Raw genomic sequence first — 25256 nt, forward strand, 5'->3', positions numbered from 1 at the left:
AAGCTATGTATCTATAAAGAGCCTTTAACACATTTCGAAAGGATTTTATATTTGATAGGGGAGAGAACTTTCAGACTATATTCTATGTATCTCAATAAACTTTAGAAAAGCAATTGGCCACATCTTTTCAACCACCTTTCAGTTGTTTTAGAATATTTAATGTTTATATTTTATTTTGCTTCCATTGGCTGCCTTTCCTGATATTACTGAATGAAAAGTTATAGTATCCACAATAAACAAGTTAAAAAAGTAAATGGCTATAAAGGGAAATCATATAAAGTGCAGCTAGATGCAGCCTTTAGACATCTTTAGGCAGATTATTTTATATGTTTTTCTCCTTTCTAGTTTAGCAGTTGAATGCAAAAATGTCTACTGAATTTTACTCTGTGCACCCATCCTTTTTTATTGGCATGAACTATAAACAGCATGAAAGACACAGTACTGAAGACTAAAATTGGTTCCATGTCATTTGCATCTAGACAAAACTGGTGGTTTGAAAATGCTGAGAAATAGGAATGACTTAATATATAAGCAATTTTATCACATTTTAATAAATTACTAGCACCAATTATATTATTTTATCCTGCCAGTTGTTCAACCTTCACTGCAAATATTGTAGATTATATTAATGAAATCTAACAACCAATTTATCTTCCCTGTTCCAGTTTTTAGTAATTCATGAAAGAATTAAAATAATTTTCACAATAATCAATTTGTTTTGTTTTGGGCCAGAACATGAAGATTTGGAACTACTTTAAAACAATTCATATGCTTCATTTGGTGTGTTTTGGTAAGTATTCCCATCTGACAATCTGTGACCCAATTCAAGTCAGCAACAGCAGTGAAAATGGATTCATGTTTGCTTATCTAATAACAATAAACATGAGGTATAATTATACAAAAATGTATGTGCTACTGCAGCATTAAACAGCACACTACACATAATTCAGTCAAGGTCTGTTCTAAGTAGAAGTTCTCAGATTGCTATCAACAGAGGAGTCTGGCAAAATAAATGCAATCATAGTTGGCTATTGCTACAGACATTGAGGCAAATTTCCTAAATAGAAGCCTGATTAGAAGAAAGTGAAATTAAAGATATGAGGCTGCAGGCAAACTTAATTAATTCACAGCATCCATCTTCACTGAAAAAAATAGGATATTAATATCCAAACAGCACTGCTGAGCAATTTGATTGTTTCACAACTTTTAATATATTGTCTAGCTGGACTTTCTGAGAAAATGTCTCATGGAGATAAGAGAATGTCAACATCAACACCAACATCATACCATACAACAGAAAAATATAAATTGACATTTTTTTTACCATGAAGTGGGAAAAAGACGGTTTAACTAATAACGGATACTAAGACAGGTGGTTCTTTATTCATAACATTAGGATAGCCCAGGCTACTAAAATACCAAAAATAAATAATGAAGAAAACATACAGGAGGACTATAAAATTTTAAAATGATATTGATGTGAGTGGTTGATATTAAAGAAACCAAGGAATTCACTGAGTTTAAGCCAATCATTCTCCTTTAATTCAATCTACCTCACGGGTTGATAAACAGGATAAAATTAAGGAACATCTCTTTGTAAGTTGCCTTGCATGTTCTAAGCAAAATACCACATAAATAAAATGAATAATAAACTATGATGTATACTACCAAGTGCAATTGATAAAGATGGGCAACCTCCAGGGAAAAAAAGGGCATCTGCCATGTATATATTGCAGACTGAACTGTGATTACGGTAAGTAGAAAGTAGATCCTGAACTTCTTATTGATAGCACAGAATCAACTCAGCATGTACCAGTTGTAGAGAACATATTTTTGAGTGATACCATTTTTTCCCCCAAAAATGGAATGGTCGTTTGTGTCAATCCTTCATTTTCACTATGTCATTTCATATATTTTTGCCGTGAGCTCCATAATTTCCCAAAACAGATTTTCAGGTGACGGAGAATTTAAGGATAAAGCGAAAAAAGCAAACCTTGATTTCTTCCTCTGCGTCCATGCCCTAGTGTGGGATCATATAGTTTTATGGAAATCCAAATGATACAATTTTGGTTTAAAATCCTTATTACATATTTAAATCAGGGCTTTTCAACCTTTTCACCCATTGTACCACTTTTAGGATATAGCAACATCTGAGTACCACCAGTCGCCTAGCAGGGTGTCAAAAACTTGGTGACCCCCCCCCCAAAAAGGAAAAAAGTGATAAAGTACAGGTAGTCCTCGACTTACAACAGTTCGCTTAGTGACTGTTCAAAGTTACAATGGCACTGAAAAAAGTGCCCGCCAAGCCACAGCCGAGCAACACACCTGCCTGCCTGCCCGCACTCTTCCTCCTGTCTGAGGTTTTCATTGTTGTGAGCATTTCTGTTGAGGATTGGCAGCAGCAGTGGGGTGGGGGGTGTTTGGTTTGTATTCCCCGTCTGCTGGGTGGTTGCAGCAAGTTTTAGTCACTTCACAAGACCCTGGGACACTGTGACCATCATAAATATGAATCAGTTGTATGTAATGTAATGTAAATCACAAGACCCTGGAGATGCTGCAACATTCCAGCTGATTGGCGCTTCTTCTGGGCTCAGCAGAAGCGCCAGGATCTGTGCCGAGCTCCAGTTGGAGCCTGGCGCTGATCCTGGTGGTTCCGCTGAACCCTGACAGCCTGCAGCTCCAGCCATCTCTCGCTCAGGCTTGTGCGGTGCTGCCACCGGTTCAGCTCATTCCCCTCCCCCGCCCACCACTTTTCTAGGATGGTCGCGTACCACCTGCCAGGTGCCAATGTACCGCAGGTGGTACCCGTACCACTGGTTGAAAAGCCCTGATTTAAACAGCCTCCATACCCACAAAATAGTATAAAACAACCCAGGTAGTATTTTCTTGAGCAATTTTGATTTAATCCAAACTGAGAACTCTATAGGCAAATAAAACGCATGCAAAACTAAAGCATGGATTGTGTAACCAACCTTTAAAAATCAGCTATTATATGGAAACAGTTGCATTAATCCTTAAGATGAGAAATTGAACCTCTAGACATATGGAGGTTGTTCATAGTGAATTACAGAACAGATTGACATTATCTAAATGTATGAATACATAGTTTTTGTGAATTGTAGAACTATGAAGATCCCATTTAAATATTCAGTGGTACCCTTCATGTATACACTTAACGTGTTTTCACAATTTAATTTACAAATGGGAAAAGAAGAAAATCAAGGAGGAATACAAATTTCAACATCAACATTATTTTTGGTTTGAACAAAAATTATTATAGTAACATTAATAAATGCAATGAAGAAATATAAACATCTATATACAAGTTTTCCCACAGTATCTTATTTTTGATTAAGAGGCCAATAATTTTCTTTAAAACAAAAAAGATAACATTGCTCTAACAATAATTTGGAATTCAGTGCCTGGACAGAACACCTCTTTTTCTTTCATTTGATTTCTTCCCACCCCTGAGCTTAGCAATTATATTGATTTTAAATATAGCTACAGCAATATATACATATCTATAAAACTTGTAAGATTCAATGCAGCAGTTAAAAAAATCCACACACACTAGAGTATTTTCAGCTAATCCTGGGAGATTGGTTTTGCTTATATGATTCTTACTTTAAAAATCAAGTAAGAAGTTTACTCTGCAGTTCAAACATTCATTTATTGACTACTAGATTTGATTTTTTAGTGCAACAATAAGGCAACATTAAAAAGAGCATTGAAATAGAAAGTTTGCATATGTGTAAAGGTAGCAAGTTTATAAAAGACACATCATTGCTTCCTAAAAAGACAGCCTAGATCCAGTATCATAAAATTACATATAGGTGAAGATCAATTCACTGTTGTTTAACAATTGTTTTTCTGTATAAAAGGTAATTCTAGTTTTTGTCATATCTTTAAAGAAAACCTGGAAAATTGTTATGGCTGTATGGGATAGGTAAGGTAAGAAAAATATATATATTTATATATATTTGTCTTAAGTTTAAATAAAAAGATCCACACTTTTTTGTCAAAACAGTTCATCTCTGTCCAAAATGTATTTCTTCCTTTATGGTACAGAATTAAAAGACAAGATAAATGTTAATAAAGAAATATTTTACAAGAAAATATCTTCTGATAGCTTTTCAGTGAAAATATTGTTTTGTAACATTCAAATATGACATATAAGACCACAAAAGAAATGGTGAACTCAAAAATTTCTAGACACATAAATAAATGAAGTATTATGTAGGCAACAGGGCTCATGCTGAAGGCTAGTATGAAATAACAGTGTGCAATCTACTAGGAATATAGCTCTGGTATACATATTAACAAGCCCAATCATGGACTGCAGCAAATTCAGTTGTATCACTGCTACCTGTTTCCATTTCATAATGAAGTTTTCCTTGATTAAACCACTTCTGCCTTATTTATTCATACCTTCCTTCAGAAACATAACATATATAAAACAAAAGATATTTATCTACCATAGAACGTACCTCTCTGCTGACATAACTTGAAAAAACTTGCTTGTCAAGACACTGACAGTTCAGTAAATATGCAATGATCTTACTAATTTCTTAGTTAAGCATGTTTTAACTTATGCTGCTAGTTGTATGATCACAGTGCACAGAATCCATATCTAAACAAATTAGGTGGCTTTCAAAGTAAAAGATAGGTTACTTATCATCCTAATATACCTAAAACCTTTCATAGGCCCTATCATGCATCTAAACTATTGTTTGGAAAGCATATATGTTTCCTGAAACAATCTTTTGCGGCAATGGATATACCAAAACCACCAAGAAATTCATATTATTGCACAATACACGAAGACCTGGAATTCTTCCGAATGTTAAAATTGAATGGCATTTTCCAGCATTAACATTGTATGACTACGGAAGGCATGTCAGTAGCATGGTGTGAACCAGCAATCAACATGCGCCCAGAATGCATACTAGTAAAAATTCAGTCAAAGGAAGTAGTCTTCATCGCCTATTTTATCATTTCCAGTCAGGAGGTTAAAGTTCAAAGACTGAATGATCAAAGTGCTCATTTTCTCAGTAGGACTATCTTCTGTTAGGAGAGTCATAGAATGATGGTGTCAACAAGTGTCATCTTTAAAGAAAAACAAAATGTAAAATATTATATTATGCACATATACATTGTTTAAAACTTATGAAGATCTTTATCTGCAATAGCCCCTAACAGTACCACTTCAATAAATTAAATAAGGATTAAAAATTATAAATTCTGGAGGAGACAATGTAATTCTGAACCACTGAATTGCCTTGTTTTGTTCACACAAATCTGACAATGTACTAAGGCTCAGTAAAATAGTGCATCTTTCAAACAAAAATGCAAATATACAAAAAGCCCAAAGTCTCAGAAACCGCGAAAGATTTGGGAAAAAAAAAATCTGTTGCTGTGCAAGTATCTTCACATCATAAAGGGTTTGGAGGATAAGAGGTGGTAGAAAAACCCTCAATACTATTTTATCTTGATATTTCCATGCAGAGTAAACAAATTGTTATATTTTAAACTATTCATTGCATTTTATTTTATGCTAGCTTTGGCAACCTATTTCCAGTTCAATTCTATTTTGTTAATGATCTATTCATTCAATAGTAAGCAGTAAGGTTGTTCATTGTTTCATTCTACTGATATGAAGCACTGCTTTACACTAAATGTACTAACTGGCTCATTTATTCATGGCTATTCTCAATTCGAGTAAAATCCTTAAAGCTCAACATCTGCATTACATATAGGAAAGCCTGTTTTCAGTGCTTCTGCAGTTCAGAATGACAATACTTCATTCCCTAGCAGATTTCTTGGAAAAGATCTATACTTGAAATTTTCATATGCCTATAAGATATAGATCTTTCTCACCTGAATTCATTAAGACAAGTTAAGTAACATACTAGTAAACTCATTTGTAGTATTATTTGTGAATATTAAGAAACTTAAACATTCAAGCATTATACAGGAAGCTTTGTAAATTACATACTAATTATTCATTACTTAGAATATTGTTTTTAAACTAAGTGCTTACCATGATACCACCATTTTGTTTTCTTTGGATTCTTGTTACATGTTCTTACATAAAATGAATTATCTGGTGGCCTTCTCTGCAATAAAGTAAAACTATATTATATTATAAACCTATTTCTATTATACAAAACTGCACATCAGTGGCTCAATTGAAAGTAGGACATAAATCTAACAAATAAAGGGAAGGGACGAAGGAAATTTCAGAAATGCATTAATTGAAATGAGAAAAAAATCTGGCATTTATAAGTTCGTTCTTTTATTCCTGATTTTCAATACTTTCAACTGCTCCTCAACTCTTAAACAATTTCAGGGAATAAATTGTTAATATTTCAGGTGACTTTATAATTCCTGATGTACAGACACATATATTTAAGCAAATATAGTATCTCTCTACTTATGTTTGGATAAACCAGACAAAACTAGCATGTAATCAGTCCAGGTTTGGAAAAACCCTCAAGTTGTGTCAAGAAATAAACTGGATAAAGAAAGAAATAAGTGAATAATACATAAGCAGGCTAAATGATATAAGAAAATATTTCTCTGCCAAACTTTAAATAGCAGTTTCTAGAGGAAATAGTAATCAGAAGCTTTCCTCCTATTCTTTCTCCATCACACACTTTAAATATATGGGAAGAAAATGTTCTTCCAACAGTATTCTGTGTATGAACCATCTAGTATTTATAATGTATTTTTAGTAAAAAAAACAAAAACAAGTATGAGTACTAAGTCAGAAGGATTGCTATATTGCCCCGAATGTGTTTTTATATTTGTTCTTTTTAAGCCAAACAAAAATAGTCTCAATCTAGGCGAGACACAATTTAGATATTATAACATTGCAACATATACCAAATGATCTGCAACTATACAAAGAGCCAGGATAATTTCACTGATGCCCAAGTGTGCTCTGCTAAAAGCTGAATTTTATTTTAGACAGAAAATCATTGCAGGACTTTTAAATATCTGTAATTTGCTTTAGAGATAGCACTCAAAATGTTATTAATATCAAGCTCATTAAGTGTACAAATATTTCACTGAATACCCATTATCAGCCTGTCACATTCATAAGCTTTCCAATGAACTTTTCAGGATTTCTTGAAATAACAATTCTATGTAAATTAAAAAATGTGGCAACATGAAGCAGGAATTCACACTAATTTAAGTGAAACTAGGTAATGAGCTTTCTTTTGAAGACAATTATTCTGTTTTGTTAGTCTCCAAAGGTTGGAAAGAAAAAAAGTTAGTTGTTATCTAACTAGTTTGCATTGTAGTTATATAAATTAACCCTTCTGAATTTTTTTTGAAGTGCATTGTTTAACAATGTACCTATTTTAGGGTCCACTAAATGTCATTAAAGAGAAAAAGAAACATAATTGGTTCAGAGTGGGATATTCTACTACCATTAAACTTATAATGACATTATCTCTAAATTCATACCTTTTCTTTGCAGCTTGAGAGCATGCTGATAATGCTAAGACAAACTGACTGCACTGAAAGAGCTGGAGACCAGTCTTCTGTTAGAATAGATAAACAGATATGTCCATTGCTATAAACGTGAGGATGAACAGGGATATTTTCACCAGTAAACACAACCTACAAAGTAAAAATAAAATTAATACTTTATTAAAATTATAGATAAAAATACTAATGCTATTTATAAAATACTCAATTTTTATACAAAAAAACATTTGAATTCAAACGTGGACATAATCTGTAAAATAACTGAGACATGAGAAGGGTATGAATCAAATTTTATCTTTCATATATCGCAGTATGTCAGTCTTGAATTTAGTGTAATTTAGCATTCAGTATGTTGCACAGGTGCAGAATAGATGGTACCTGGCTCAATAGTGGTAACTGTGAGAGGGATTTAGGAATCCTAGTGGACAACCACTTAAATATGAGCCAGCAGCATTCTGCAGCTGCAAAAAAAAAGCCAGAGCAGTCAGAAGCTGCATTAACAGACGATAAAATCAAGATCATATGAAATACTACTTTATAAGGCCTTGGTAAGACCACTCTTGGAATATTACATACAGTTTTGGTCACCATGATATAAAAAAGATGTTGAGGCGCTAGAAAGAGTGCAGAGAAGAGCAAAAGGTGATCAGGGGGCTGAAGACTAAAACATATGAAGAATGTAGGGATTGGGTATGTCTCATCTAGTGAAAAAAAGGACTAGGGATGACAATGACAGCAGTTTTCCAATATTTGAGGGGCTGTCACAAGGAAGATCTATTCTCCAAAACACTTGAAGGCAGGATGAAAAGCAATGAATGGAAACTAATCAAGGAGCAAACCAACCTAGAACTAAGAAGAAATTTCCTGATAGTGAGAACAATTAACCAGTGGAATGACTTGCCTCCAGAAGTAATGGATGCTCCAACACTGGACAGCCATTTGTCTGAAATGGTATAGGATCTCCTGCTTGAGCAGGGAATTAGACTANACTAGAAGGCCTCCAATATCTCTTCCAATTTAGTGGTTTTTTCGGTTATATTCTGTTATGTACATTCTGTTACTTCAGGTGCTACTGCCTAATTAGAGGTAGTCCTCGACTTACGACCACAATTGAGTCCGAAATTTCTGTTGCTAAGTGAGACATTTGTTAAGTGAGTTTTGCTCCATTTTATTATTTTTCTTGCCACCATTAAGTGAATCACTGCAGAATCACTATTTACCCACTAACTTTGTTTGTCAAAGGATCACAGAAAGTGATCACCCTGGGACATTGCAACCATCATAAATATGAGACAGTTGCCAAGCGGCTGAATTTTGATCACATGACCATGAAGATGCTACAATGGTCGTGTCAAAAACGGTCATGTCATTTTTTTCAGTGCCATTGTACCTTCAAATGGTCACTAAATGAACTGTTGTAAGTTGAAGACTTACACCTTTATATATTTAATTCTTGTCAGACAAATATTCTCAATGTGATTTTTTTCTCCTAATTTGTTTTTACTATTCTTCTTAACTTTTTTAACTTGAAGGTTTTTATAAAGATTGTTCAGACAGGTTAGATATATTAAGAATTTTAAAAGAATCTTAATATTTTCTACTCACAGAGTAATCAATCCTGATCCTGTGCTGTGAATCCGTGCAATTCAGAATATGCAGTTCAAAACTTGTCTTCCTAATACAGGCATGTCAAACTGCCGGCCCACGGGCCAAATACATCACACTGAAACCGCACCCATCCCATTGCCAACAATGGGGAAAAAGTCGCGATACATCGCACAACGTCATGTGATGTCGCGAGTTTGACATGCCTGGCCTAATAGTACTTTTTACCTCTTCATTGTGTCAAATAGCCCATGGAAGTATTTCTTTAATTTGGATAAAAAATGGAAGTTGCATGGGACCAAGTTGCTAAGATAAAAAGATCCAACTTTGCAATTACCTTGTGGGTTGCTTGTAAGGTCTGAACCCTGGTATTGTTACATTATAGCAAATTTCCTTCTCAACTCTGATTGTTTCAAAGGTTTCTTGCAATGTAAAGTTTTGAACTGATCATGCTTTGGATTCAAGGAAATCTATGTAAATCTGTGTAGCTCTCCGCCCCCCAAAAAACCTATAACCCATGAGTTTTCCTGCTAAAGGCTGAGTTTTTTTGTTTTTTTTTACAGGTGAAACTTTATGATGTCTTTGAATAGACTGATGCTTCATTTCTGGACCATAATGATAAACATGTTTTATCAGCTGTCATAATGCTATAAAGAGTGTCTTCAATTTCATTCCTGTACCATGTCATCAAGTGCTGGCAACTTTCAACTAAAGTTTCAAATTTCCTGCTGTCAGCTTGCAAGAAATATATCTTGGCAAAGCTTCCAACATTAAAGAACATAAATAATGTGACCCATATGTTCCTGTGAGATGGACAACAATTTCCCTTTGAGTAATCTGCCAATTGTCCTAGTTCATCAACTATTCTCAAATGAAACTCGTCTGCTGCTGTTATCCACTTCATTTTTGATCGCATACTGTGAGTCAAGTCTTCCCAATTCATCATCTTTACACGTTTTGTTCAAGAACACATATTCAAGTTAATGCAGTCATCAACATAAAAAATCTACATTTAGTGGTGAATTTCAGTTGGAAGAATTCATTCAACAGTCAAAAATTCAATCACAGCACATTGCTTACAGCCTGTCAACAAATACTCACTGAAGGTTTCCACTTTACAAACAATAGCACAGCAAAGTCCTAACAAGTGAAGTGAAAGAACTTGCCAAAAGAACACCTCAAAACTTCTACCATATCATTATTGCTATCTTTTGATGTCTTACAATATTGGACACATTGCTTTTCATTCAATCTCTGCAGGTACCAGATATGTGATTAAATTATTCTTGCTGTTTTCTGAAGAGCTATCCTAGCAAAAAATTCAATAAACATTCATTATTACCAAATATTTTATAATTTAATTGAGCATAAATTACCTGAGGAGAATCAAATGGATACCGACTACTGAATTTAAATAGCAGTTGAAATTTCTCCCCTTCATATAATGTTCCAGAAGCCCCTTCCATGTCTATTATCCACCTTGGGAAACAAAATGGTTTACAATGATGAAAACACATAACTATAGTATTTGATCTTCTGTAAGTAACTTGATGTAAGTTATCGGGCTCTCTTTTTTCTTAAAAGATCATTGTATGTACTTTAACAAAAGTACTAATCTCTGTAATACTGGCCTTTGAAAAAAAAATAATGAAGTTATGTTACAGAAATATTGTATCAATAATTGGACTGTTGAATCCAAAACAGAGAATTCTTCAATTTCTAATGCCCTTTCTCTGAATCACTAGGCTGGGTTGCCATTTCCCAGACAACTGAGCAATGGACAGTATGTGCTGGTATTTTCCTAACTGCCTCTTGAGTCATTCTCAAACTATTGTCTTTCCTCTTAGAAATTGTAAGGAGGTTGAGAAATAATTGGAAGAATAAATATTGACGATAAAAAAAATAAGATAAACCACCAGCAGGTCAATGGAGATTCTCAGTCATCCAGATCATGGTTGTCCAAAAGGTGCTTTTTCAACAGGCAACTGGACTTTTTTTGTTTTTCTCTGAAGAAGAGCTGAAGAAGCTTCTTGGGTGAGAAGTGAAACATCTTCAAAGAAAAACAAGGAAGTCCAGTTGCGTCTTGAAAAAGCGTCCTTGGGACACCAGCAAGTCATTTCAAAAAATGGCAGCCAGGTGGCAAAAAGTATAAGGAAATATTCTAAATCATTCAGTAGTTCTGCTTTAATGAAATAATTATAAATGAGGGTGGAACATTTCTTTATGGCGTACACAATTCTATATTTATTCCAGACTAGAATTAAAGACACTGCGTATTTCTTGCTTCCCTGATTGTGCTCAACTGAGTAGGGCAGTGATGGCGAACCTTTTAGAGATCGAGTGCCCCAAAACCACCCCCCACCCGTCCCCGCTCTGCCGTGCCCGCTGAACCACTCACCACCTCCACGGCCTGCCACACATCATCCAGGCAGCCCAGCAGCGCCATGGTGGCCACACCCTCCGCCCATGCCCTGCAGCATTATCTGCGTGCGATGGGGTATAAGGATGGAATCTTGTCCCCGCTGCCCAGCTACCATGTCCTTGGCTGCACAGAATTGCGTGGGCCGTGCCTGGGGGGCAACTCTCCTCCGAAGGGCTGCTGGTGAGGAGTGGACCGGGGGAGGAGGCGGGGCTGGGGTGACGATGCGTGTGCCCAGAGAGAGGGCTCCGAGTGCCGCCTCTGGCACGCGTGCCATAGGTTTGCCACCACTGGAGTAGGGCTTCATAATATTCACTCATAAAATTCTACTTCCTGATCATTTGGTAAGTTTTTAACCCCAATTCCTGTTTGCACTGTATATATCTGGCATTTTTTAATAAATGCAAATACGGCAATAATAAATCAAACTGAAAAGATTAAATCGTTTTACAGCCCTTATTGAAGTTACCCACTGCTTGTTACTTGCTCATTTCTACACTATTATGTTTGCTGCCTTTGGGAAGGAAGACATTTGTGATCAGCTGAGATTTCTGAAGTAGAAATTATTGTAAGGAGAGCCAGTTTGATCTAGTGCATGGCTGTCCAAACTTTTGGCTTGTCTGGGCCACACTGAACCAAGTAGAATTGTTTTGGGCAACATAAAATATAGTTAATATAAAATATAAAATATAGTTTATATATGTAAATAAAAAAATCCTATTTTTTAATATTTTTATTATATATTGTGGGGCTGCATTACTAGCTGTCCAGGGCTGCATGCAGCCTGCAGGTGACAGGTTGGACATGCCTGATTTAGTGGTTAAGGCAACAAGATAGAAACCAGGTGATTATGAGTTCTAATCCTGCCTTAGGCATGAAAACCAGCTAGGTGACTTTGGGCCAGTCACTCTCTCTCAGCCCACATCAGGCTCAGGCAACAAGCTGGTCAATCAATTCCTGTCATAACCAATGGTTCAATGCTTGGTTGATCTGGGGGGAAAAAGCAGACCCTACACTTGCAGGAAAATGCTAGGAAGAAAAAAAAAACCTCTTTGTGATTCTAGTAATGAAACAGTTTTAAAGTTGGCAGAAACCAACTCATTGTATTTTCCTGAAACATATTTACTGACTTTAATTGAAGAATTCTATTTATCTCTAGGTCAGGAACAAGAATCTAGTATAGACTAAGGCTTCTGGTTCTGCGAACCTAGCGCAACAGCCGAGGGATCGAGACATTCCGATCCCTATGGCTGATTTCTCTCTGTTTGGGGACCCTAAATGGGCCCAAAGCCACCCCGGAGAGGTGGCAAGGAAGGAGGGAAGCCCCACCGATCCTGGAGAGATAGTGGTTGATCCAGACATCTGGGGAAAGCTCTCCAAAAACCGACAGAAGAAAGGCTAGCATCATTCGTGAGACTAGCCCAAGCTACATGCAGCCGAAGCCAAAAAGCACTAAACTAAGTGTGATTGTAAACAGCATGACTGAACTGGATAAGAATATTGATTTTCTCTCTTCTATCTGATTGATTTCCTGAGAAAAAAAGAGAAAAAAACCCAGAAGTAAAAATCCTCTGAAAGTGAGGGAGGTGTCTTTGTTCCACCCTCCTCTAAACAGAAGCGGCAAATTAAGTTTACGAGGAAAAAATACAGAAAATTGAAAGATAGACTGATGCTAACATCTAGTGGTGGATGAAAATACTGTCCTAAATATACAGCCCAGAAAGAAAAGCCTGTTGTTGTGACCTTCAGGGCTTTGATTAAACAAAGAGCAGCTGTAACAAAAGAAAACATTGTGGACTATCTACAAAGTGAGAACTATAAAACTTAGAAAAAATTGACCTTCCTGGATTATAAATATTTTTCAAATTGCAACTTTAAAGTGTTTGGCAGAGAAAAGATTTTTGGTCATTATGGAGCATGCAGAAAGAACATACAAAAAAAAATACTTACCAGGAGGAAATGTATGTTCTGTTACAATGAATGCAAATAATATTAACTTCAAACCATGAGGAAATTAAAAATGAATTTGAAAATTTAAATGAATGCATTCTCAATTTAACGTCACAATCAAATGATCAGAAAACAAAAAGAGAGAGAGATCATGTAAAGCAGACAACTGAATATAAGCTAGTGGAGACTCAAGTGGAGAATGACTTACAAGAAACATTGAACATGGAAAAGATAACTTGTACTCTAAGGCCACAAAGTAAATTTGAGGATAAGGGAAAAGATTTGACAAAATGGATTGCTGAGCTGTTGGGAAGTACCACAAGAAATGGGGAGACAAGGGATGATGAGAGAAATTTTCAATGAATATGAAGGGACAAAATCTTTTTACAAAGACATGATGTTTGATTTGCCTACTATATCTATAACATTTACAAGATTATGTAAAGATTCTTTGATACATGGAATATATTGATTGGGAAAGATGCTTGGCAAAAGAAGAGGCCTAAAGTGAGAATTGAAGAATTAGATGATGGTAGTATCAGAGGGAACATTTAAAAATTAAACACTTGTTTGAATATGGCTGAAGAAATAGAAAGATTTTAGTTTAAGAGGGATGAACCCTCCAAGTAAGACAGTATTTTTCTTTTCTTTTTTTCTTTTGTTTTTTGATATGAGAACTATAAAAATGTGATCAACATAAAGGAAATGTTTTAGATATTTAAATGTAATTGATTTTAAGAAAATTTCAATGGATAACTAAAAATGGGAAAATGTTTTGAATAGAGTTAGAAGATTAGATGATTGGATTTAATTATGGGTAAAGAGAACAGAAAAAAATGGAAATAAGTGTATACTAGCTCAAGAGGGATATGTATTTTAAGTAGTATATTATTTTTTTCCCTTTTTTTCTTCTCTTTTTTCTTTTTCTCTCTCACGTCTTTTCTTTTTCTATGTCCTTCTTTTGTGTCTTTTTCTTACTTATTTTTTAAGACATGAAAATAGATTTAAATATTTTAAGGTAATTAACTCTGGGAAAATTTTAACCAGTAGAAATATTCTGAACATTGTAGGGAGAATAAATTTAAACAAGAATTGTAAACAGGATTTATCATGAGGCAACCAAGATGACCAAGAAAAGAAGAATGATATTGATGTGATAATTATTGGTAGAAATTTTAGAAAAATCTTTATATTTAATTGTCACCTATCAAATTAATAAGAATTGTATTAATTTAAGGTTGCAAAGAGATTATTATTGGAAGAAGAGAAAATCAAGCAAAGCTATTATGTGGATTTTGGAATATAGAAACTAACTGATAATGATTACAACAAGCTGTTTACCAAATATTAAGGTGTTTATATTTAAAAAAATCAATAAAATATATATTTTTTAAAAAGGTACAGATTGTCTGGAATTAAATTTCCACAATCCCTTACACAGGGCACATGTATCGATTCTGACAGGAACTGCAATTAAAATATTGCTTATGTTGCATGAATAGTCTCCTTCAGCTTACTGCTTACAGATATTATTATAGTGCATATCACTTTCTTTAAAGCCATATATTCCTCAACAATCCTGATTTTACCAAAATGGTAGAGAACAATATGTGGTTGATACACAAGCTACTACTGCAATAAAAATCTCAATAATCCCAGCCAATGTAGTCAATAGTGAAATATTTGGTGATATGATATAAATCAGTGATGGTGAACCTTTTAGAGACCGAGTGCCCAAACTGCAACCCAAAACCCACTTATGCATCATCGGGTGCCAAATGGGTGTAGCCATAGGTTCGCCACCACTGATATAAATTATATATAAAAATTATAAAACATATACATATAAAAACAATAAAAATATAAAGCAACAACATATAAACACATAAGTGCCAGGGACAAAAAAAAATCAACTAATGGGTAATACCATTTCTAAAGCCAATGTCTGAGAGGGGAAAAAGGCCTTTAATGCCTTTTGAAAGGCAGAGTCAACAAATCTCAAGAGAATGCTGTAGATAGTGTAAGATAAACCACCATTTAATATAGACCACTGTTTACTGTGTTTACTCCTGGGTTATCTCACGCAATAAGACTGTGCACGCTCTGACATACTTCCATAACTACTCATTCTGCTGATTCTGGACCAGCTGAAGCTTCTTAGTGGTCACCAAGAATGCACTGCATTAATCATGTTGGAAGATGACTGCAATATGAGTGATTATATATAAGGAGTGGGATGCACAAGATAAATTGTAAAAATCAAGGGGCCCTAAGGGAAACAAAAAAAAAAAAAAAAAATAGAGGCCACGGAGTGGTGATTAAGGTCTCAGCAGCTGATCATCAGGAATTCTAACTAGTACCCTCCAAAGCCCAACAGCATTCATCTGGCACTTTGCTGGACCAAATTTTTATTTATTTACTTAAGTAAATTTATATGGCCACCCATCTTGCAATCAGCAATTATAGGCAGCTAACAGAATTAAAAACAACCAATCATAATAATATGAAAAATGACAGTTGGGAAAACAACTCCTTCATAATCATCGTATAGGCCCCCCTCATGAATAGGTCCTGCCACCCCATAGTAGAGAATGGGTAAGAGAACTGCAAAATAATCAATCTGTTCATGACAAGGGACAGACAAAATTTGTTGCCAATGCCCCAAAACAAAAAATATCTCATTCGCACAGAATATGCATATAGGTATAAATAAATTCATAAGTAGAATTTGAGGGTTGACGTTTATTGTCATATAGATATCATATTGCCTATCTATGTTATAAAACAGTATTTCATGCTCCAATATCACAAACCTAGTTTATTTAGAAGGTTTAAACTGTGATAAAATATCAGAGCACTCTCCATCCCTTACTTAAATAAATAGGAGCTATTTGTTTATTTGTAAAATTTATTAGCTGCCACATGGTATCCTTTTTAAACATGCATCTAAGTAAACACTATTTATACCCAAGTCTGATAGCAATGTAAACTGGATAAGTGGATCAAACAAAGTATTTAGTGATACAATAATATATTTTCATTTTCCTACAAGTCGCATCTTTCACAAAAGTAATAAAAATACATATACTTACTGTGTAATTGAATTTTGTACACTTTTTTCATTCAAGGTCATTCCTGCTGGCGGGTCATTCTGCAAAGCTAACAGCTCTTTCTGTAGCCTCTTCTAAAGAGAAAGAAAAATCTTAAAACATTTCATAAAGTATTTGACTAGTCCTTAATGATGTTATCTTTATAGTACAAGACATTGCTCAATCTGAATGGCCAAGCCTGTTATTTATGTCTTAAACACTATAATCATCATGTGTATTATTTGTTTTGCATTTTGTGTAGCAAGTCAACAGCAGCTTACATTTTATTCTTAATTATATATTGTTCTAATCTTACATACAAAGGTAGGTTAAGGATACATAAGCTGCTAAGAATTGGTAATGACTCAAATAGCATATAAGCCTAGTAAGACGAGTAAGTAAATAAATGAATATCATACTGGTTATCATTCCAGAGAACTATTATTTCTGAACAAGACTGGGACAGCTGTTTTGTTATTTGTGTACTTCACAAATAACAAAATATGTTATATGGAAAATCAATACAGTACAAGAAACAGATATCCAATATAAAATGTTTATTGATGAAGTTCAACATTTCTTTAACACAATAAATATCAGAAAGTAAAGAAACTTACTTAGATATTCTTCTAAGAACTATGCAAATTGGCTTGAGCACTGATTAAATTTATGATTAGTAAAAGGATATAATTCAATTTTATCTGAACAATTGTCCATATATGTAGCATGACTTCAAAACAGATCTAGACTTGATTCACATAATTTAAAACTGCAAATATGTGAAACTTACTTAACAGTGAACCTAACTGAATATACAGGGATAATTCAGAGGAAACATACATCACATCATACTATTAATATATTGAGAGGCAATTTGGTGCAGTGGTTAAGAATTGGGAGACTGTGATTTCTAGACCTGTCTTAGGCACAAAGCCTCTCAGAAGGCAAAGGTAAACCATTTCGGAAAAATCTCATCAAAAAATTGCAGGGACTTTTCATGGCAATTCTCAATTCTGAGAATTGAACACATTTGAATGGGAAAAAATATGTTAATTAATTAATTAATTAATGCATGAAGGTATAAGGAAATTGTAGAAACTGGTTTTCATTATTTACAGTATTATATCAAATAGATAATGTTTGAATAGATAATAGTAGTACATGACTGGGTAAAATTATATCCCTACACCTAAAAAAAATAATAATCAGAGTATTCTCCAAGTAATCATGAGATAACTATAGCTTTCCACTACTTGGTGCTTTCTAGATTTGTTAGATTAGCACTCTTATCATCCATAGTCAACCTGAGAAAAAAATAAAACAAACATGAGCTGCCATAACTCTGTTAATTATGGAAATTGCGGTATATGTATGTGACCAATAAGTTGCCAACAGTCAATCACTTATTTATTTAAACCTCAAAGTTTAAGGAGACAGCTTTAAAAAAGAATATTAATGAGGATTGGAAAAGTGTATACAAATTGCGAACGAACGGTATCCAGAACAAAACGTTGCAGTGCGTGCTAATAAAATACAGAATGCTTCTTTTCAGAATGTTGCCCTACTTCATTCTCTCCTGAATATTTCATTTCACTCTCACTTCCTATTTTCCATTTTTAATGGACCTTTTAAAATTTTGCATTAATGAGCATGTTTATTCACTGTCATCTCCTTTTACTCCTCCTCTGTACTATTATTTTGCAGGGGATTTCCAGAAGTTGATATTAAAGCACTAATTACATAAATGTATAGAGTAATAAACAAACATATACTTAGAACTCACTACCTTTTATAAAGCTATGTTTTGGTTTATTAAAGATTGACCTATCCGTATGTTTTTGCAAAGTATGCCTGTGAAACAGACTAACTAAAACATTTAATTAAATAAATATGTGAGCTCCAGTTTATTTACAGGATAACACTCCTAAATCTCTTCTAGAATTTCAGAAAACAATGATAGGATAGAATGTATTTAGTATCCTAGTAGCTCCATAGGAAAATTTGAGGTAGAACTTATGTGAGTATATATATATGTCTGTTTGGGCAACAGGACTCCCTTCTACTTTCTTTTCTCATACAACCTGCCATGTGCCTTTGAGTCTTTTTCTCAAAATCACCCTTGGATTCTTATCCCAGGAATTTTACCAAAGGATAATCAAGTTTTAAGTTATGTATAAGATTACAAGACGATATTTATTATCTACTAAAGTTAAAAACTCATCTTAAATTAAGGTCTGTACAATACATCTTCAAACACATGGAAAGCGTATTGTTATATTTGTCCTACTTCGGTTTGTTGCTGAGAAATACTTTTTCCAGAGAGTTTAATAAGAAATGCTCGAAAAATAGAATGATTATTTTGAGGTTAATATGACAGCTTCTTTATAATGGTCATAAGGAATTACCAGGCAGCATATGTTAAATGCCATTGTTATTTGAAAAGAGGATGACCCTGAATTTAGGACAATACTTTCCCCAAAACAGCTGGAATAAAAGTAATCCTTTGCTATGCACATTTTCCCTATCTTGTTAATCCTAGACATTTCACCCAATACATATTTGTAGGTAATTCCCTTACTATATATATATGTGGAGGGGTGTACGAATGTATATATTTGTGCGTTCAAGTTGGTGTTGATTCCTGGCAACTGCCTGGACTTTTTTAGCCAAGTTTTTTGGGAAATGATTTGCCATTTGCCATCCTAGGGCTAAGCATCAGTGACTGCCTCAAGGTCACCCACCTGGTTTTATGCCTAAGGAGAGATTAGAATTCACGATCTCCCGATTTCTAGTCTGATGGCTTAACTACATCAAACTGACTCTGCATGTATTTTTTAAGCCTATGCAATGTTTCAGATTCAAAGCAGAAAAAGCCAAACATTATCTTTTCCATAAATCACAGAGGATAGCTGTGTGAACCTGGAAAAAGACACAGTTGCTTTGAATTTATCACAGTTGGCTTGAAGAATGTTCACCAACATCAAGGATTTTTTTTATTAAAGGTGGAGAATACTGGCAACATTAAAACTCTTTGATGGTAAAACCCTTGCCCACATCCTATATGGCATACACGGCTCTAGAGAGCTGCAACAAACCCTAGCCGCCACACAAAGCTCTTCACAACTTGAAGCCCAGCTCCAACTCAGTCTAGCAGCACAACACAAAGGGGCTTCTTGGCATAGCACAACTTTGGGCCTGCTAAAAACCCCTATGTCATCCTCCCAAGTAAACCAGAAAGGAACCACTAGATCAGCTAATTCTATCTTACTGTAATGCCACATTAACAGAATCTTGCAAATTTGAAAGTACAAACTTCCCACCGCCACTTTTAACTGCTTGATCCATTAGGGCATGTCCTTCCTAAGTTTCTTCCTGACTGTTAATCCATTAGGAGTTTCTCCTCTCTTGTATGACTGCCCCCAAGATCATCCACATTCCATTACACCATGACCCCCAGCACACAGCAAAGCCCTTCACACACAAAGCTTGGCCCAGCAGTAGCACAAAGCTCCATTTCACATTCCGGGGCCCCTGCTGTCCTGAGCTCTGCTACTCCAACTGATATTGCCATCTTCTTTCTCCCACTGCTGACAAGGCATACCCACTCTGGCCTTTCACAAGGCAGCTGTTGGACACATGAGGCCATCTCCCCCAAGTCATATGAAGAAACTGCCTGAGGAAAAAAGCCTTGTGTGGCTAGCAACTGCATCACAAATAGTCATGCTTGGTTAGTAGTGGCAACAGGAAGACAGCAAAAACCGGGTACCCTGGCAGGGGCCTCAGGATGCTGGGAGCCACATAAGGGGGGAAATAAGCTGATGGGTAGAGTTGAAGCACCCTTGTGGTCATACCTACCCTTGTATAAAAAGGGGAAAAGCCACTAGTTAAATGTAAGGTGTTACAAGATGCAGAGCAAAGTGTGGGAGAAGAAGAGGCAGAGCGTGGAGACAGAATCAAGAGAGGAATCAACCTGGAGTCATTACGGCCCCAAAGAGGTTCAAGGGTAGCCAGTCTTGAATTACATTAACTCTTATCTAGCGCCAATTTAGTGCTGACTCCTCTCTTGACTCTGCCCCAGGCTCTGCGTCTCCTTAATTGATTAATGTCAGGCATGAAGAATCAGGCCCACATATTAAGTTCTAGTTAAGATGATTTATTACTCTTGCCTATACACAAGAATCTAGTCAACTAACAGTCAGCACTAAATCGGCACTAGATAAGAGTTAATAGAATTCAAGAAGAGCTGGACTTGGACCAATTGTGGGAACATAACAACTCCAGGTTGATTCCCCTCTTGACTCTGCCTCCTCTTCCACAAAAAGAGCAGAACTGCATTTTGCTGCTTGTTGTTTATTTTGGATGAAAAGTGGGCATTGCTGAGAAATAAAAGACTTTTGGAGCTGGACCTAGAAGGATACAATCTATGATTTGGATGGCATGATTATTTATCATATGATAAAACTAAGGTTAACATAGATTTTAAAAATCATTATGTTAGTTGTACCATATTGAGAATATGAAATAGATATACACCCAGATTTTGTCCGAAAACACCTCTCTGGTTCTCAGCAAAAAAAGCATTTTATCAATGACAATTGATAAAATAAAATAAGTAAACATAAATGATTAGCTTACCATGAGATATTAGAATTTTTTTAAAGGAGAATATAAAATAAAGTCAAGAGAAGATGTAATAGCAAAGTGATACACTTATCAATGGCTCTCCTATACATAATTATCAAAAAGTTTTAAAATAGATAAAAGAATGTATGAACATATAAGACTGAATTGGAAACAGAACTCTTTACAAATGGAAAATATAATGGTTGACAAGATGAAATTTACATTTTGTTATAACAAAGAGAATTTCTATAAAATTATGGATAATTGGTATATGTGACCAGAAAAACTGCATAGGATGTATTTCAAATTTATGTTGGAAATGTAAACAACATAAAGGGACATTTTATTATATTTAATGGATGTAGAAAATTTTGGGTGCAAATGAATACACTGCTGCAGAAGCTTTTGATGATTAACATACAACAGAAACCAGAGGCTTTCTTTTGAGACTGATGGACAAAGAACTGGAAAAAAAGTCATGGGACTTTATTTTTATACAACTGCAGCAAGAATATATGTACAAAAATATGTATCAAAGTGGAAAGACTCAAATTACCCACAATTGAGGAGGAATGGTTGGTGAAGATGATGGAATTTGCAAAGATAGCTAAATTGACTTCTTTAATTAGAGAAAAGATGTCATCTACATTTACTGTTGAATAGAAGTCCCTTATAGACTTTTTGTGTGAAACAGAAAATAATGAACTTATGACTTACAGATTTGATAATTAGAAAAAATAGGTAATATAATAAAATGTTTTTGTAACCACAGAGTAAGAGGTAGTTTTTTATTTGTAATTATACTTGCTGAAAAGGAAATCAGCAACTTTGATTTTTCTGTTTGCATTTTTTATTTTTTATTTGTCATTGTTCCTGTCTTTACTTTGTATTAGTTATTAGTTTTTATGTTGTTTAAACTCAAGATAATATATATGTATGTGTGTATATATATATATATATATATAACATTTTAGTTAAAATCAAAATATTACACACAGCTAATTAGATAATAAATTGCTCTATGCTAAGCTGAAAACTATTGAATGCGTGTATTAGCCAACATTTAATAGGCAAAAACATTTTTTAATTGGATGGACTTGCTGTGATAGTCTGCACAACTACTACTTCTTCATATATATTTTTAAAAAGAAAAACTGGTTTAATGTAAGTTACATATATTCCTGGTTATTGATAGGCAGTCTCTAGTTATAGTTACTAAATTTTTCTGAAGACTTCGGTAATCTGGGCATTTATAGTTCTTCGGTTTCATCAACTGCTTAAAGAATGTCTTTTTCAGATCTTTGTTGCTAACAGATTTCAGTATGAAAGTATATTATTTTAACTTTGTAAATCATTTTTAAGGAGCAGAATACTACTTCAATAATTCTTAAATACTATTTTAAAAAACAAGCATGGGAAAGTCAAATATAGAAACAGCTTAGAAGCCGGCATATTGACTTTGGACCAACTGATAGATGATAAAGATGAATTTTTAACTTAACCTATGTACAAAGATAAATAAATCATCTATCAGATATAAGTCAATGGCAATATTTACAATTATAACATTTGCTAACAACATTATTTGGAAGAGCAGCATTTTGTTTCTAAGGCACCTGAGGTACTAGAACAACTTGTTAAATCCTTTAAAACTAAAAAAAACCTACTATTACTTTTTATAGATATTTGTTATCAAAAAATCAATTCAATAAGCAAATGTTGAAAAATGAGTGGAAAATAGAATTAGACGTTCCTATATTATCTAGATAATGGGAGACTATCTTAACTTCTATAGCAAGAATGTCAGTGGACCTCCAATTACAACTTATACAACAAAAAATGTTTAGAATGTATTGGACTCTGTTACATTTGTATAGAATGGACTATCAAAAACAGCATTTTATTGGAGATGTAATAATGGTAGCATTTCTTTAAAATGGATGTTTTTACAATGTCTTATAGCTACATCTTTGGGAGAAAGTAGTGGATGATATATGATTGTACAACTAAAACTAATTCTCAGAGGGTAATATTCTCTTGGATTACATATCTAATTCATGCAATTTGAGAACAAGACAAGGTGAATTCATTCTCCATGCTCTTATTAAGGCCAAAGACTAATATTGCAGCATTGGAAAGATAAATGTATGCCTCTTTTCACTCAATGGATTAAAGACCTGATTGCACTTGCAATCTATGAGTAAATTTCCTATAGACGTAGGCTTTGTATGGACAAGTATAATGAAATATGGGACTCATTTATATAGTAGGTTAAAATAATCATATAAATGTATCAGAATGATATACGTCTTCACTATTTACACTAGACACATATAGAATTGTAACTGTTTATTGTTATAAAAGACATTACATTTTTGTTTTTTCACTTTTTGTTAGAATAATTTTTATGTGGGTTTTTTTGTCTTTGACAATATATGTATCACTATCATTATTTTTGTCTACTGTATTGTCCTTTTTATTAATTTAAAAGGCAATAGAAATAAATACAAAACTGTAGAAATGGTTGTGGGGAGATTTTTCAATGGATAAGGGGGAGAAAGCAAATGAGATATTACAAGAAGATTTGCAGTGGCCAATTAGCTGACCAGAAGGAGGTCTGACTTCCTGATTCCAACACAAAGGCAAAACAGAAATGTCAGTTAGAATTTCACAACTCATACATACTTGTTTTTGAATAAGCCTGCCATCAAAATGTGTCGAAGATAACAGTAATAAACCACTTAGTGGGAAGAACAGATTATTCTGGACCTATTTCACCTCTCTCCATCACTCTTTTTAATTTGGCTCCCTTGGAGACCCTGAAATCCTGGTACTACAAAAAAATATCCCTGAATTCAGGGTAATTGGTCTATGGCCATTTTGGGCACCAGGGACTGGTTCCATGGAAAAAGGTTTTCCCATGGACGGAGGGGGCGTGGTTTCATGTGCTGTCTGCATCCAGTGGATGGGGCTTTGCTTGTTTGTGTAGCCCGGTTTCTGGCATGCCGTGGCCCGGTGCCGGTCCACAGACCAGGGGTTGGGGACCCCTGGTCTATGGGACCAGACAAATAATCCAAACTCTATCTTCATACAGAGAAAGATAGATCCAATGAAGACTGCAGTGCCAGTGTCACTCCTACAAAAACAAAATATGCCAGGACTAAGATACAAAAGAAAGCACACCGAAATGACTTTCCATCAAGACTTCCTGACCTCTCCCTCTTTCTCAAATCCTCACATGCAGGCGCTCCATCAAAACTCCTTCTTCTCCATACTTCCAGAGCAATACGGTCTCCTTCGAAGGATTCCGCAAGAAAAAGGGATACTTAAGATATTTCATTTCCTGAAGCAGCAACAGACCTGCCTCAGCCAGTAGGCGCGTTTTACTGCCCCTTCCCACATTCACCACCAACCAAGCCAGGCCGAGCACAGCCCAAGTCTTCGAAAGCCACACCTAGGAAACAGCCACCTGCTCTCCCCGGTGAAGCCCAAACTGGCCTGCCGCCTCCACCCCCGCCTTTCTTCAGCTTTCCTTCCCCTCACCAGCCCCTTCCTCAGCCGGGAAGGGAGACGAAGGTGGGGAGAGCCCTCCTTGGCCTTCTCGGCCCCTCGCCCGGCTTCTCGCCGTCCCTTCAGGACGAAGTTCCTCTCTCGGCGCTTTTTCCAATCGCTCGGGGAGGAAACGCCAGAGCAGCTCCAACCGCCGCCGCTCCACGGAAGTCAGCGCAGGCGAAGAACGAGAGGGGGAGAGCCTCCGGTCCAACCTTCACCAACTCCTCCTCTGCCACCCCTGACGGCGACGCGGCTCTCCGCCCCACTCTTCTCCGTAGTCCCGGGAGAGTCACCTGGGGACGAACCGACAGCCATCCCAGCCTGCCGCAGGCTGCTCACCTGCATAGACGCCATGTTGGATCCGCCTCCCCACACTGTCCGCTCTCGGCGCCGCCGGCCGGGACCGGGAGAGAGACGCAGGGCGGCGGCGACGGCGGCGGCGGCGGCAGCAACGCCGGCACTCTTCCCCGGTCGCTTCCTTCTCCTCCTCGCCTCTCCCCCCACCCCTCCGGGTCACGTGG

At 35.6% G+C, this 25256-nt stretch overlaps 1 protein-coding gene across 1 annotated transcript; it reads right to left on the reverse strand.

Moving 5' to 3' along the window:
* Positions 1-2886: 2886 nt before the first annotated feature.
* UBE2W (ubiquitin conjugating enzyme E2 W) lies at positions 2887-25133 on the reverse strand. Its single transcript, XM_015826638.1, has 6 exons — positions 25075-25133; positions 16564-16655; positions 10479-10581; positions 7474-7629; positions 6041-6116; positions 2887-5106 (listed from the first exon to the last, which is right to left on the reverse strand). The coding sequence occupies exons 1-6, from the start codon at positions 25087-25089 to the stop codon at positions 5093-5095; spliced, it is 456 nt and encodes a 151-aa protein (XP_015682124.1). The 5' UTR covers positions 25090-25133; the 3' UTR covers positions 2887-5092.
* Between the last annotated feature and the right edge of the window lie 123 nt (positions 25134-25256).

The sequence above is a fragment of the Protobothrops mucrosquamatus genome, unplaced genomic scaffold (assembly GCF_001527695.2).
Source record: "Protobothrops mucrosquamatus isolate PMUCROS unplaced genomic scaffold, P.Mucros_1.0 scaffold3209, whole genome shotgun sequence".
Taxonomy (NCBI): domain Eukaryota; kingdom Metazoa; phylum Chordata; class Lepidosauria; order Squamata; family Viperidae; genus Protobothrops; species Protobothrops mucrosquamatus.

What these genes read in the sequence shown, in the direction of transcription:
- UBE2W (XM_015826638.1), bottom strand. An exon ending in GTACAAAATTCAATTACACA is followed by an intron (nt 10,582 to 16,563) that starts GTAAGTATATGT and finishes TTGTTTCCCAAG; the next exon opens with GTGGATAATAGACATGGAAG. An exon ending in ATCCATTTGATTCTCCTCAG is followed by an intron (nt 7,630 to 10,478) that starts GTAATTTATGCT and finishes TTTACTTTGTAG; the next exon opens with GTTGTGTTTACTGGTGAAAA.